Below are 13,066 nucleotides of genomic sequence, written 5' to 3'. Positions count from 1 at the left end.
TTAACATAGTCCACAGTACCGTACATTACAAACAAAATTTATGCTTATTGCTTTATAGATAAGAAGATGTAAACACTGACAATGAAGAGTTACTGTTCAAATGTTTACATACTTTTGCTAATGGTGGGTGAGGCCATTTAAATTAGGTATAGTTTTTAGATCAGCTGCATGCAACTCTGTTTATAAATAAGGCTTTCTTAAAAGTGCTATATACTTTAAGCTCTAGCATAATTAATGGAATACCTTCAGAGAAACAGTTAAATACTTTCCATTTTAATTCATTATTTCTACTGCTAAAGATTAAAATGAACTGGTGAGTTGTTTCTTCCTAAATGTCCTTTCATCAAAGAGTTTCAAATTAGTAGCTCCAAATATAGATTAACTGTTGGGTCATACTCAATTTATATGATATTCAATTTATACGAGATTACACGGTTTAGTGCAGTAAAGGCTATTTTACAAGAAAAAGGAGAACATAAAACATAACAGATTTCAAATCAATTTAATCGAACAACTGAAAACAAGAGAAGTCTCATATAGGGAGCAAAAACCTTAATATTAACACATTCAGAATCCACAGATTCAAGTACGTGAAAATTGAACATTGAAGAGTATAACGACTTTCTTTTTCGTAAGACTAATCAGTTACATTCAGGTAAAAACAAAACTTTAAAAAATAAGTGACTGAGATAAGAAATTAACTGGAATATCTGACCAAGCATCTTTGGTACAACTCTCCTTTAAATAAGTCTTGCCTAAGCAAAGTTTCAAGTCCTAAGATATGATGATTTTCTTACCATTTGGGGTCCAACATTCACATTTATTGGTCCTAAGGTTTTTGGTAAAATCTTTGTTGGTGAGTTGGTGCTGGAAACTGGAAATGCAACAAATGAAACGTTACCTGAAATTATATCAAAACACTCGGTTAATGTTCTGCAATATCAAGGCCACCTTCTACCTATCTATGCATCCATGGTCCTAACCAGCTGTGCTTAAGTAATCTATAATTATCTTAATAAGGAAGTTAAGACCAAAGAGCCATACTGAAAAGCCAACCAACTATTGCTTTGTTGTAGTGAGAACAATTAATTCTGCAGAACAGCACACCTGTAAAATAAATAGTTCAGTCCGTCTGACAACTACCGGACATTGGTTTTTAGAGGAAAAGTTGGCTTTTTAGAGGAAAGTTGGTTTACCTGACAACTACTGGACATTAAGTTGGTTTTCTAGAGGAAAAAACATTTTGAGAGTTCATAATGCACATCATAGTTTATATCAGAGTTGAGAATTCCAGTTAGATCTTTATTAGAAATCACAGAACAAAAATAAATGCATGAAGTATAACATGAAATAAAATAAGTATCTTTAGAATTTCTTTACAGTATAACATTTTATACTAAAAGCTAACATGTTTTCAAAATGTTCAGTTGGCAGTGTTCTGAGATTTTTATCACAGTGGAGAAATAAATGATGCCACCTAGTTTCTGATGGTGGAAACTATGAGATCTGTATAGTGTTTTCAAGTGATTTCAACAATTTAAATTTCAAATTAAGGTAGCAAAATGCCTTCCCCCCAAATGAAAAGCCAACCAATAATTTTCTGAACTACCATGTCAACTACTTAACTTCTCTGGACAAACTTCAGTTTACCAATGTTCCTCTTAGAAGATAAGAGTGTAATCCAATATAACAAAGGAGATCACACAGGAAGTGCGTGAAAGAGGGTCAATATTGAAACTCTGGGGGAAAAACAACATTTAAGAGCAGGACCAGAAAGGCACCTCCTTCTCACTCTCCCTCCCCCTTCCTGAGCTCCCCCAAAGCTTGCCCAACTCCTGAATGCCCTTCTCTTATCTCCTAACTCTCAGTAGGTCTCCTGCAGTTAAGGAACTCGGGCCACCAGGCTCTTCTTCCTCAACCTGGGAACTTACCGGCACCCTCACATATTTTTACTTCTCTCTGAGTGGAAGATTCTCATATAAATTACTTCTTTCATGTCTGCTCTGCACTTCCTGTCTTCTCAGGGAACTCACGCATCAATTATTTACTCTGTCTTCTGAGTTTTCAACTATATCACTGGTTCCTTCCCTCAGCTTCTCTCTCTGACCCTCTGCCTTGTATTATTTCCCCTCAAATTCTACATTTCAAAATCAAATTCTTTATCTTTCTCATGCCCACTCAGCAAGGCCCAGTAACCCAAATCTGCTTCTCCTTCTTGGTATAGATCATCTTGCACCCAGTGACCCGAACCAGAAACCATCAACCCCTCCTTATTCAACCAACTACCACATCCTACTTGTTACCTTCTTACCCTGGTTCCTTTATATTGCCGGTGCTTGTTTAATTTGGAACTTTATCAAATCCGCTTTGAAAACAGTTACTCTCTAATCCAGAGGTTCACAATCCTGGCTGCGCAATGGAATTATCTAGGAAGCCATAAAAAATGCCAGTGCCTGGGTCTTACCCCCAGAGCTTCTGATATAATTGAACTGGAGTCAACCTGGGCACCAGACTGTTAAAGTTCTCCAGATAGTTCCAAGGTGCAGCCAGAGCTGAGCCCCACTTCCCCGACTGGGTATCCAAACAGCTCTCCTACCCCTCTGCACATCTGTGACAAACCAGTCTTTCCACGGATGAAACTGTGCTGGACACTCCCCTATTGAACGCCTTCAGAGATTCCATGACACTTCCTAAATGCCTCTCAGACTCCTCACATGACACACAAGCTCCTGTTTGGAGATCTCACCCCGCCTCCCTTCCCAGTTTCATCTTCAGCTACTCTGTCCACATGCACCCTAGGCTCCCATCAGATTAAATACTTTGCAGTTCCAGGAAGGCCCCAGATCAACCACTCCAGCTTTGATGCACACTCTTCCTTCTGCTGGGAAGTCTCTCTCTACTGGGACAAGGCCTACCTTCCAGCACTTCAAAATGGTACTCCTTACCATTTTCTGAGAAATCACCATGTTCCAGGGTCTGCTCTAGAGGCTTCCCACATATACATCATCTCATTAATGCTTAGGAGAACAGTGAGACATATATTATTGATGACTCCATTTTACACATGAAATTAACACGGAGCGAGGTTAAACAGTCTGTACAAGGTCCCACAGGCAGTAAAAGGCCATAGCTCCACCTCCGAAGCTTCTGCTGTCTGTCACCTCCCCCTTATTAGGCGTCTCCAGTCTCTAGGGTCTAGGTCTTGGATGCCCTTCTTCTGGCTTTTCATAAAACCTATTATTATCTACTTGTAATTCTACTATAAGTAGGCTATGTTGTCAGCTTCGTATCCCAGCACCTGGTTTAGTCCCTGGCCCCGAAGAGGTACAGGAAACAATAAAAACTGTTCGATTTGCACAGATTGGAGCTATTACCTTTCCTAATCTGGATGCCATGCTTCCTGTAATGTAGCCTAAATCGTATCTTTTGTTACTTTTTAACAGGTGAAATAAATTTAAACACCAGGTCCTTTGTTTATTGTTTTTAAACATGACTGACCAACTGGTATTAGCAAATAGTTTCCTTTCTCTGTAACTGTGCAACTGATCTTTTATACAACATGCCTCTACGTTATCAAATACGGTTTGATATTTATAACCCAAATACGGTTATTCACCTGTTTAAGAATTCACTTAACTGGAGAATACTAATTTATAATTCCAGAGGGAGGAACAGGTCTGTAATTGATAGACATGTGCCATAAACTCAGTCCTAGACAGGAGGGGAAACACCACCGATCCATGTGAGGAAGAACCCAGCCATGATAAAGTCTGGCTCTCAGATGGTTTTTTTTTTTTTTTTTTTTTTTTTGCAGTACGCGGGCCTCTCACTGTTGTGGCCTCTCCCGTTGCGGAGCACAGGCTCCGGACGCACAGGCTCAGTGGCCATGGCTCACGGGCCCAGCCGCTCTGCGGCATGTGGGATCTTCCCGGAGCGGGGCACGAACCTGCGTCCCCTGCATCGGCAGGCGGACTCTCAACCACTGCGCCACCAGGGAAGCCCTCAAATGGTTTTTTAAAATGACCTTAAGGCTGCTGAATGTTTAATATGAGATCATCTGTGATACACCATATTAGAAACAAAAGCCAAAAACTTACAAAAAACAGTGAAGCAAGAAACATACAAAAAAAAAAAAAAAGATAATTAAGGTTAGGGAATAACCCTAAATTGAAACTTAACAGTAAAGACAAACTAAGAATATAAAACTTAGGTCAAAAACAGAAACAAGAGGGACTTCCCTGGGTGGAACAGGGGTTAAGAATCCGCCTGCCAATGCAGGGGACACGGGTTCGAGCCCTGGTCTGGGGAGATCCCAAATGCCGCAGAGCAACTAAGTCCGTGTGCCACAGCTACTGAGCCTGCACTCTAGAGTGCTTCTCTCACAACAAGAGAAGCCACCGCAATGAGAAGCCCGCGCACTGCAACCGAAGAGTAGCCCCTGCTCGCCACAACTAGAGAAAGCCTGCACATAGCAACGAAGACCCAACGCAGCCATAAATCAATCAATAAATTAATTAATTATTTTTTAAAAAATTAAATAAAAAAAAAGAAAGGGCTTCCCTGGTGGTGCAGTAGTTAAGAATCCGCCTGCCAATGCAGGGGACACGGGTTCAAGCCCTGGTCCGGGAAGATCCCACATGCCACAGAGCAACTCAGCCCGTGCACCACAACTACTGAAGCCTGTGTGCTCTAGAGCCCGCGTGCTGCAACTGCTGAGCACGAGTATTGCCCGTGCTCTGCAACAAGAGAAGCCACCACGATGACAAGCCTGCGCACTGCAACGAAGAGTAGCCCCCGCTCGCCACAACTAGAGAAAGCCTGTGTGCAGCAACGAAGACCCAACGCAACCAAAAATAAATAAATAAATAAATTTAAATCTTAAAAAAAAATAGAAAAACCTCGTTAAAGCCAGATCTGTCATGGCAGTTAATATCAAAGAATTTAGATGGAACTTAATAAACCTAAAAAATTGATTCTAAAGTGTTTCTGGAAGAGTAAAGACAGAGAACAGCCAAGAAAATTTTGAAAAAAGGAATAATGGGGAAGAGAGGAACTGTAGCCTCGCAGATTTCAGAATTATTACATAGCTAAAGGGACTGAAATCATGTGACACTGGCTAAGATGCAGACAAAGAAATTGACAAAACAGAAGTTAAAGTCCAAAATTTACTTCATTTATACATGAAAATTTTATATATATATGGTAAATAGATTTTCAAATGAATGGAGAAAGGGTAGATTACTTAAGAAATGTTGTTGAGACAAGAAACTGTCCATTTGGATAAAAAAAATCTTAGATTTCTCATCTTTCACAAAAATAAATCCCAGAAAGACCAAATGCTTAAATATAAAAATTAAACATTCCAAGCATGTTACAGAATTCAGAAATCTTAAGTGAAAACAGACTGACAGATTTGACTACCTAAAAATAAATATTTTCTAAACAGCAAGAGACCCAATACACTTAAGACAAATCTCAGACTTGGTAAACAAATTTGCACAGGAAAAGACGCTTAATTTTAAAAATAAAAAATTCACACACACAAAAAGAAACTTTTTAATGTACCAGATTGGTAAAGATTAAGAAGTCTGATAATGTCCTGAGTTGGTAAAGATGTGGCAAAATGGGTGCATTTAAAAAATATTTAGGGAATTCCCTGGTGGTCCAGTGGTTAGGACTCCCTGCTTCCACTGCAGGGGGGGCACGGGTTCGATCCCTGGTCGGGGAACTAAGATCCCGCATGCTGTGCAGTGCGGCCAAAAATTTTAAAAATAAAAAAATAAAAGATAAAAAAAATATTTACTTGGCACCTACTGTATGCCAAGTACTAATGCTAAGTGCTACAGATACTCAGGGCAAGTGAACTGTCCACTGCAGTCAAGGGGCTAACACTATTGGAGAGCCTTTCTGGATGGCAGTCCGACAGTGTAATTAGAGAGGAGTTTGAGGATTGTGTGTTAGAGTATAAATTTTTAAGTAAGGGCTTTATAAGCAATTATACACATTTTAAAGGCTCTTTCTACCTCAACAAATAATCTTTCAACTGCCCTCTGTTGCCTAAGTGGCAAGGTGATCCCTGGCCTCTGCAACAACATCTCAGTTAATAATGGGTATACCCTCTGACCAGCAATTCCTCTGCGGGATGTGTATCCTAATAATCTGAGCAGATGAGAAGAGTTACACATGTCCTAGGATTGCAGCACTGTGGATAAAAGCAAAACCCTGGAAACAATTTAAATGTTTAAACATCTTTGGTACATGCGTATGATGGGATATTATAAAGTCCCTAAAAAAATTACAAGTATGTATTGCCATGGAAGAATGTTCCCATTATAAGACAGGATGATTAAATGGTATGATTCCATTTACCTTAAAAACTACATATACACATACGTTTACATACGCATAAAGAGTCTGGCAAGATAACAATAATAGAGGTTAGCTCTGGGTGAGTAGTATGGAGAAGTGTTTTACTTTGTTTTATACTTTATTACTAATAAAGTTTTATGAACATGCATGCACCTGTTTTATAATGGGAAAAGCTATTGCCATTCTGAAGGAAAAAAAAGACAGTGACAGAGAATCAGCCACAGCTGCTGAAACAAGGTGACGATCTATAAATGAAGTACCTGTGTTTTAGAATTAGCAAAAATGAAATCTGTTTTAGAAGCGGTTAAAGGGGCTCTGCTGGGATTTCAGTAATTGTAATATCCAGAAATAATAGCCACGTATTTAGACACAGTTTGCTTTCATCGAATCAACTAGGTTCAGCAGCAGAAATATAATTTTTTGGACTCAAAAGGACATTTAAATAGGTTATAAACATCCAGTCTCCTGAAATTTCAGCCACATTAGGAGTAAACCAAACCAAGTCTAAACAATTTTTCTTAAGTACCTGGCCTTAATTCATAGCTCCGTGGTAACAGGGTCCTGACACTGTCCAAAAGCCAATGCCTGACACTTGATATATTTATTAAAAACAAAACTTTAAAGACCTACCTGGATTTTGGTGCTGGCAGCTCCCTGAATTAACTAAAATGAGATCGATCACCTAGGAAAGGGGCTAAGAAAAGCTAACACTTATGCCAAACCCTGCGCAGGCACAAAATTTCGGCTCAAATTTTATTTCGATCTCTTGAGTAACTGGAATCCTTCTGTTTTCCATTAGAATTGTCCAGACACCAAAGACTTCTTTCACTCATAATCCTTTGGGGGGTTTCAGTTATAGTTAATCACCTTCAATATGTCCAATTAAAATGAAAAATTCAGTCAAATAATTGTGGTTTGTCTACATGAAGCCAACATAAATTATTTTTCACAGTACTGACCTGCTGGGGGAAAAATTATTTTTGGCCTGAATAAGCTTTGGGGAAGATCTTCACCCAAGCCTATATCACATTCTCCCAGAAGAACCTAATTAGTAACTTATTATAGGAAAGAATATGCTTATTTTATGGGTTTCTAAATACCTCAAATCAGAAGTAGTGTATATCCCATATATACAGGGTCCAAACTTCACAGGACAAGGTAAACTTACAGCCCTAAAGATAAGTTTAAAAAGTTTAAAAATGACCTACATTGGGCTTCCCTGGTGGTGCAGTGGTTAGGAATCCGCCCGTCAATGCAGGGGACACGGGTTCGAGCCCTGATCTGGGAAGATCCCACATGCTGCAGAGCAGCTAAGCCCGTGTGCCACAACTACTGAGCCTGCGCTCTAGAGCCCGCGAGCCACAACTACTGAGCCCGTGTGCCGCAACTACTGAGCCCACGTGCCACAACTACTGAGGCCCACGTGCCTAGAGCCTGTGCTGCACGGCAGGAGAAGCCACTGCATTAAGAAGCCTGCACACCACAACAAAGAGTGGCCCCCACTCACTGCAGCTAGAGAAAGCCTGCGCACAGCAACAAAGACCCAACACAGCCAAAAATAAATAAATAAAATAAATTTATTTGAAAAAAAAATGACCTACATTGTGGTGGTGTATGTATGTATTTGTCAAACTCTGAGAACTCTAGGCTAAAAAGGGTTAATTCTACTATATACATGTAAAATATACCTTAATTTAAAAAATGGGAAAAAGTGACCTAGGCAATTTCATTATTTATTAGTAAGAAGCTAATTACAGATTATACAATCCTCTTGCTTTTCCTCTTCTGTTACCTTCTGCTATCTACTTTTAAAATTTATTTTATAAACAGGTAGTTCATGGATTTGTCTAAATTACATCCCTCCAGCTACCTTCTCTTTTGAAAACTTCCTGCATCATCACAATCTTTCCCCTTCTGCTGGGTCATTCTTACCAGCACATAAACATGCATTTTTTCTTTCATCTTAAAAACAAAACACAAAACAACTTTTATTAACCACACACAGCTCTCCAGCTACCAACTCTTTTCTGTTGCGCTCTACAGCAAAACTCATAAAATCTGTCAACATCTGCTGTGTCCACTTCTCCACTCTGTTTTCTTTAACCCACTCCCATTCCCGCCCCTCGGCTTCACTGAAACAGCTCTTGCCAAGATCACCTCCACGTTGCTAAATCCAATGGTCAATTCTCAGTTTTCAACTTAACCTTAACCTACCAGCCATATCTGATACTTTTTAAAAACACACCTTCTGGGTTTTTCTGGTGGCGCAGTCGTTGAGAGTCCGCCTGCCGATGCGAGGGACGCGGGTTCGTGCCCTGGTCCAGGAGGATCCCATGTGCCGCGGAGCGGCTGGGCCCGTGAGCCATGGCCGCTGAGCCTGCGTGTCCGGAGCCTGTGCTCCGCAGCAGGAGAGGCCACAGCGGTGAGAGGCCCGCGTACCGCAAAAAAAAAACAAACAAAAAAATAAACAAAAACACACCTTCTTTTCAAACACTCTCCACTTGGCATCCAAACCTCCGTTCTCTCTTGGTTCTCCTCCAAACCCACTGGTTTCTCCTTCTCAGTCTTGGTGGCTGGATCCTCCTCTCTAAAACCATTCGGGAGCCCCTTACATCGGTCCTCCGACTATTCTCTGTCAACTCTTCCTCACTAGGTGGTCTGACAGCTCCCATGTATATTTCTCCAGATTAAACCTCTCGCCCAAACTTCAGATTCATGTATCCAACTGTCATTTCAAATATCTCCATTTTGATGTTTAACAGGCATCTCAAACTTAACATTCTCAAAATATAATTCCTGACTGTTCCCCATCCCACCCAGAAACCTCCTTCTCCCATCTCTCTCTTCATCTCATTAAATGTCAACTCCATTCTTCAACTGTTTAGACCAAAAGAGATCACTGTTGACCTTCTCTTATAGCCTACATACAATCCATTAATAAATCCTATTGGTCCTATCTTTAAAAATGTATCCTGAATAGAAAACAAACTAGTGGTTGCCAGTGGGGAGGAAGGAGAGGGACAATATAGGGGTGGGGGAGTGCGAGGCACAAATTATTGGGTGTAAGATAGGCTCAAGGGTGTATTGTACAACACAGGGAACATAGCTAATGTCTTGTAGTATCTGTTCATGGAAAGTAACCTTTAAAAATTGCATATTGGGGCTTCCCTGGTGGCGCAGTGGTTGAGAAGCTGCCTGCCAATGCAGGGGACACGGGTTCGAGCCCTGGTCTGGGAAGATACCACATGCCACGGAGCAACTAGGCCCGTGAGCCACAACTACTGAGCCTGCACGTCTGGAGCTTGTGCTCCGCAACAAGAGAGGCCGCGACAGTGAGAGGTCCGCGCACTGCGATGAAGAGTAGCCCCCGCTCGCCGCAACTGGAGAAAGCCCTCGCACAGAAACGAAGACCCAACACAGTCAAAAATAAATAAATAAATTTATTTTTTTTTAAAAATTGTATATACTAAAAAAAAAGGTAGATGGCCAATGTAAAAACAAAAACAAAAAACCAACCCCAAACAATCTATGTAGCAAGAGGTGGCTGTGTCAGAACATTGCTGGTTTACATTTATGATGGTGGTCCTTATTTTAAATTTTTACTTAGTTCTTTGCTATATGTCTGTATCCATATCCACAATAAAAATGATTTAATGTTTACAAAAAATAAAATAAAATGTTATCTGGAATATAACCACTTCTCATCCACTCCACTGCTACCACTATGATCCAAGTCACCATTTCTAGACTGAATTATTGCAATATCTTCCTGATTCATCCACCTGTCCTGCATTAGGCCCACCTCACCCCACAAAACTACTCCCAAGCCTTCCGATACAGTAGTCACTAGGTCAGAGGCTATAAAGCACGACTTTAGTAGTTAGTACAACTGAGGACCTAATTTCTAAACGTATTTAATTTTAACGAATTTAAATTTAAAAATTGAAGCAGTATAAAATATTTTCCCATTAAAAACAGCATTATTGTTTTGGTAGTACTACATTTCACCTCAATTGTTGAAAATTTAACATCTAAACAGAAGTGTGCTCTAAGTGTAAAATACAGATTTTCAAGGCTAAGTAATCAAAACCTAACTCTCTAAAAATTTGATTATACTGATTACATGTTCAATGATAATGTTTCGGATATTGGATTAAATAAAATCTATCATTCAAATTAATTTTACCTGTTTCTTTCTACCTTTTTAAATGTGGCTACTAGAAAATTATAAATTATGCGACTTCCATTATCCTACTGAACAGCACTGCTGTTCACAGCGGTCAGCGTGATCCTGCTTTGTGGAGCAATTCTCTTTCAGCTCTCCAGTGGGCTTTGCATCTCAGTCTGTGTGATGGTTTACAGAGCCCTGTGTCACCTGACCCCTCCTTTCTGACCTCATCAACTGTCAAATCTCTCCCTTCAATCCACTACATTCACCCAGGCCTCTTTGCGGTTCCTCAAACCATGACAAGCAAATTTCTACCTCGTGGCCTTTGTCCTTAAAAGTTTCCTCTGCCAGTAACTTTCTTCCCGCAGATAGCTACATGCCTTATTCCCCAGCTTCCTTGAAGACTGTGCTCAGCTGTCAGTGTATCAGAGATGCCTGATCACCCTACATCAGCACTTCTTCACTTACTATGACTTTCCGCCAGAGTACTTATCTGTATATGATGTACTGCAAATTTATATTTACTTGCTTACAATCATATAAGCACCCACTCTCAGAATGTTAAGTTCTATAAGAACAGGGGATTCGTTATCTTATTCACCGCTGTATCTCCAGCACCTAGCACAGTGCCTGGGACATAGCATAGTTCGACAAATATTTGTTGGATGGATGAATGAATGAATGAATGCACAAATACATGAATGTCTGCATGGAAGCATGTGATACAAATTCCGGAGACAGGAGTATACAGTTAAACTAAGTCTCCTCTCGTCCCCGACCACCACCTAACCATTCCCTTCCCTAGTGACAGCTACTGGTGCCAGTTCATATATAACCTTTCAGAAATACACTAGGCATATACAAACATATATGCAATACATATCCTTTTCTCCTTACACATATGGTTTGCATATCAGTTTGCATGTTGCTTTTTTACCACTTAACAATACTATACCTATTTTAGATGTCTTTCCATACTACGTACATACATATGTAATTTTGCTTCAATATTTACTTCATTAGCTATGTAATACTTCTTTTTATGGCTCTAGCAGCTTATCTGAGTCCCTTAATAATGGAAAGCTTTTAGTGTTACAAACATGATTAACAGTAAAATCTTTTATTACTACAAGTAATATTGCAATGACTACACATATGTCTTTACACACATTGGTTGTACCAACTGGCTGTAACAATTCACCCTGTTCAGAAATGTATGAAATGTATTCATTTCCACATATCCTTACCAACTCAGTGTGTTATCAAACTTTATTGTTGTCAATCTTTAGGTTAAAAATAGTATCTCACATTGATTTTATTTTGGTTTTATTATTATGAATAAGACTGACGTGTTTCGTTTAAAAGTCATCTAAATTTTCCTTCCTGAGAATTATGACCAACTTTCTATTGGCTATTGATGATTTGTTTTATTGGTTGACCCTCTTTAAATATCGAAGGAATAAGAGTATTCTTTGTTATACCTGCTGAAAGTATTTTTCCCAATTTGACATTTGTCTTTGGCTTTTATATATGATTTTCTTTCCACATTTTAAAAGAATGCTGTCCATCTCATAGTTCTTTCCTTTTATGACTTTAGTGCCATTAAAAAGGTCTGTGAGTCTGTTTAAATATAAAAATAAAGGAGGTTGGAGTAACTGCAAAGTTTATTTATTTATCTTCGCTTCCCACCCTGGAGCTGCACGTTATACATGGGTGTGCTATGTTTTACTCATCTTACAGGTTTGGTATTTCCAGTTGGATATGCTGTTCTTTGAATTTAATTATCATTCGTTACATATTAAAGTCTGTATTAAACATCCCCCATGTTTTCTTATAATCCTTCGATGCCTTCATTTTAAATTTTACATCCTTGACCATCTGGAATTTATTTGATGTGAGAAGCGAATGATCCAATTTATTTTTCCTAAATGGCTACTTTTAATGAGTAATCTACTCCCCCTCCCCCATGCTAACATGAAAGTCTACCTTATTGACTTTCTATTTGCTCCACTGATCTGCCTACTTATGTGACAGTATCATGTGCTTCACTTCATCCACAACTAACATTTCAAACAGAGAATAAGGAGACTGAGAAGAAGAAAAGTGTCAAGCATCTCTTTCCTTCCCACACTACCTTTTAATTATTTGTTAATAACTGTTTTAAAGGACTATCGATCAGTTTCAAATACAGTACTAATGAGGTCAAGTCCCAGGCCGGTTCTGGAATAGGCCCATTCATTTTGCAAAGAGCAAAGATTCCACAACCTTCAGACTATATTTCTAATTTCAGCCGGCCATCTAGAAAGCAACATATGTCACTGAAGAGAGAGTAAAGTAGGGGGAACAATATGATGGCTCAGGGGATATCTATCACCTTTATTTGAAAAATAACTCAGGCCCAATAGATCAACAGCACTATCTTCATAAATGAAACACATATTAATTGCTCATAATTAATTTGAAAAGACAACATATCCAACTGGAAACAGCAAATCTGTAAGATAGTAAAATACAGCACATCCATGCATA

At 39.3% G+C, this 13,066-nt stretch overlaps 1 protein-coding gene across 13 annotated transcripts in view; it reads right to left on the bottom strand.

Annotated features, from left to right (window-relative positions):
• TFDP2 (transcription factor Dp-2) overlaps positions 1–13,066 on the bottom strand; it is a 172,427-nt gene that overhangs the window by 55,888 nt on the left and 103,473 nt on the right. For 7 of the 13 annotated variants that reach the window (XM_079922940.1, XM_079922941.1, XM_079922934.1 and 4 more), the window contains one exon: positions 798–901. In XM_079922940.1, the coding sequence (XP_079779066.1) occupies positions 798–901 (104 nt within the window). Of the gene's footprint in view, positions 1–797; positions 902–8,614; positions 8,759–13,066 lie in introns of those variants that run through there. The other 6 variants (XM_079922942.1, XM_079922936.1, XM_079922937.1 and 3 more) reach the window with 4 other exon arrangements.

This window comes from Stenella coeruleoalba (genome assembly GCF_951394435.1).
Source record: "Stenella coeruleoalba genome assembly, chromosome: 5".
In the NCBI taxonomy this organism is placed as follows: Eukaryota; Metazoa; Chordata; class Mammalia; order Artiodactyla; family Delphinidae; genus Stenella; species Stenella coeruleoalba.
The sequence above is the reverse complement of the archived record's forward strand: the minus strand, read 5'-3'. Positions and strand labels throughout refer to the sequence as shown.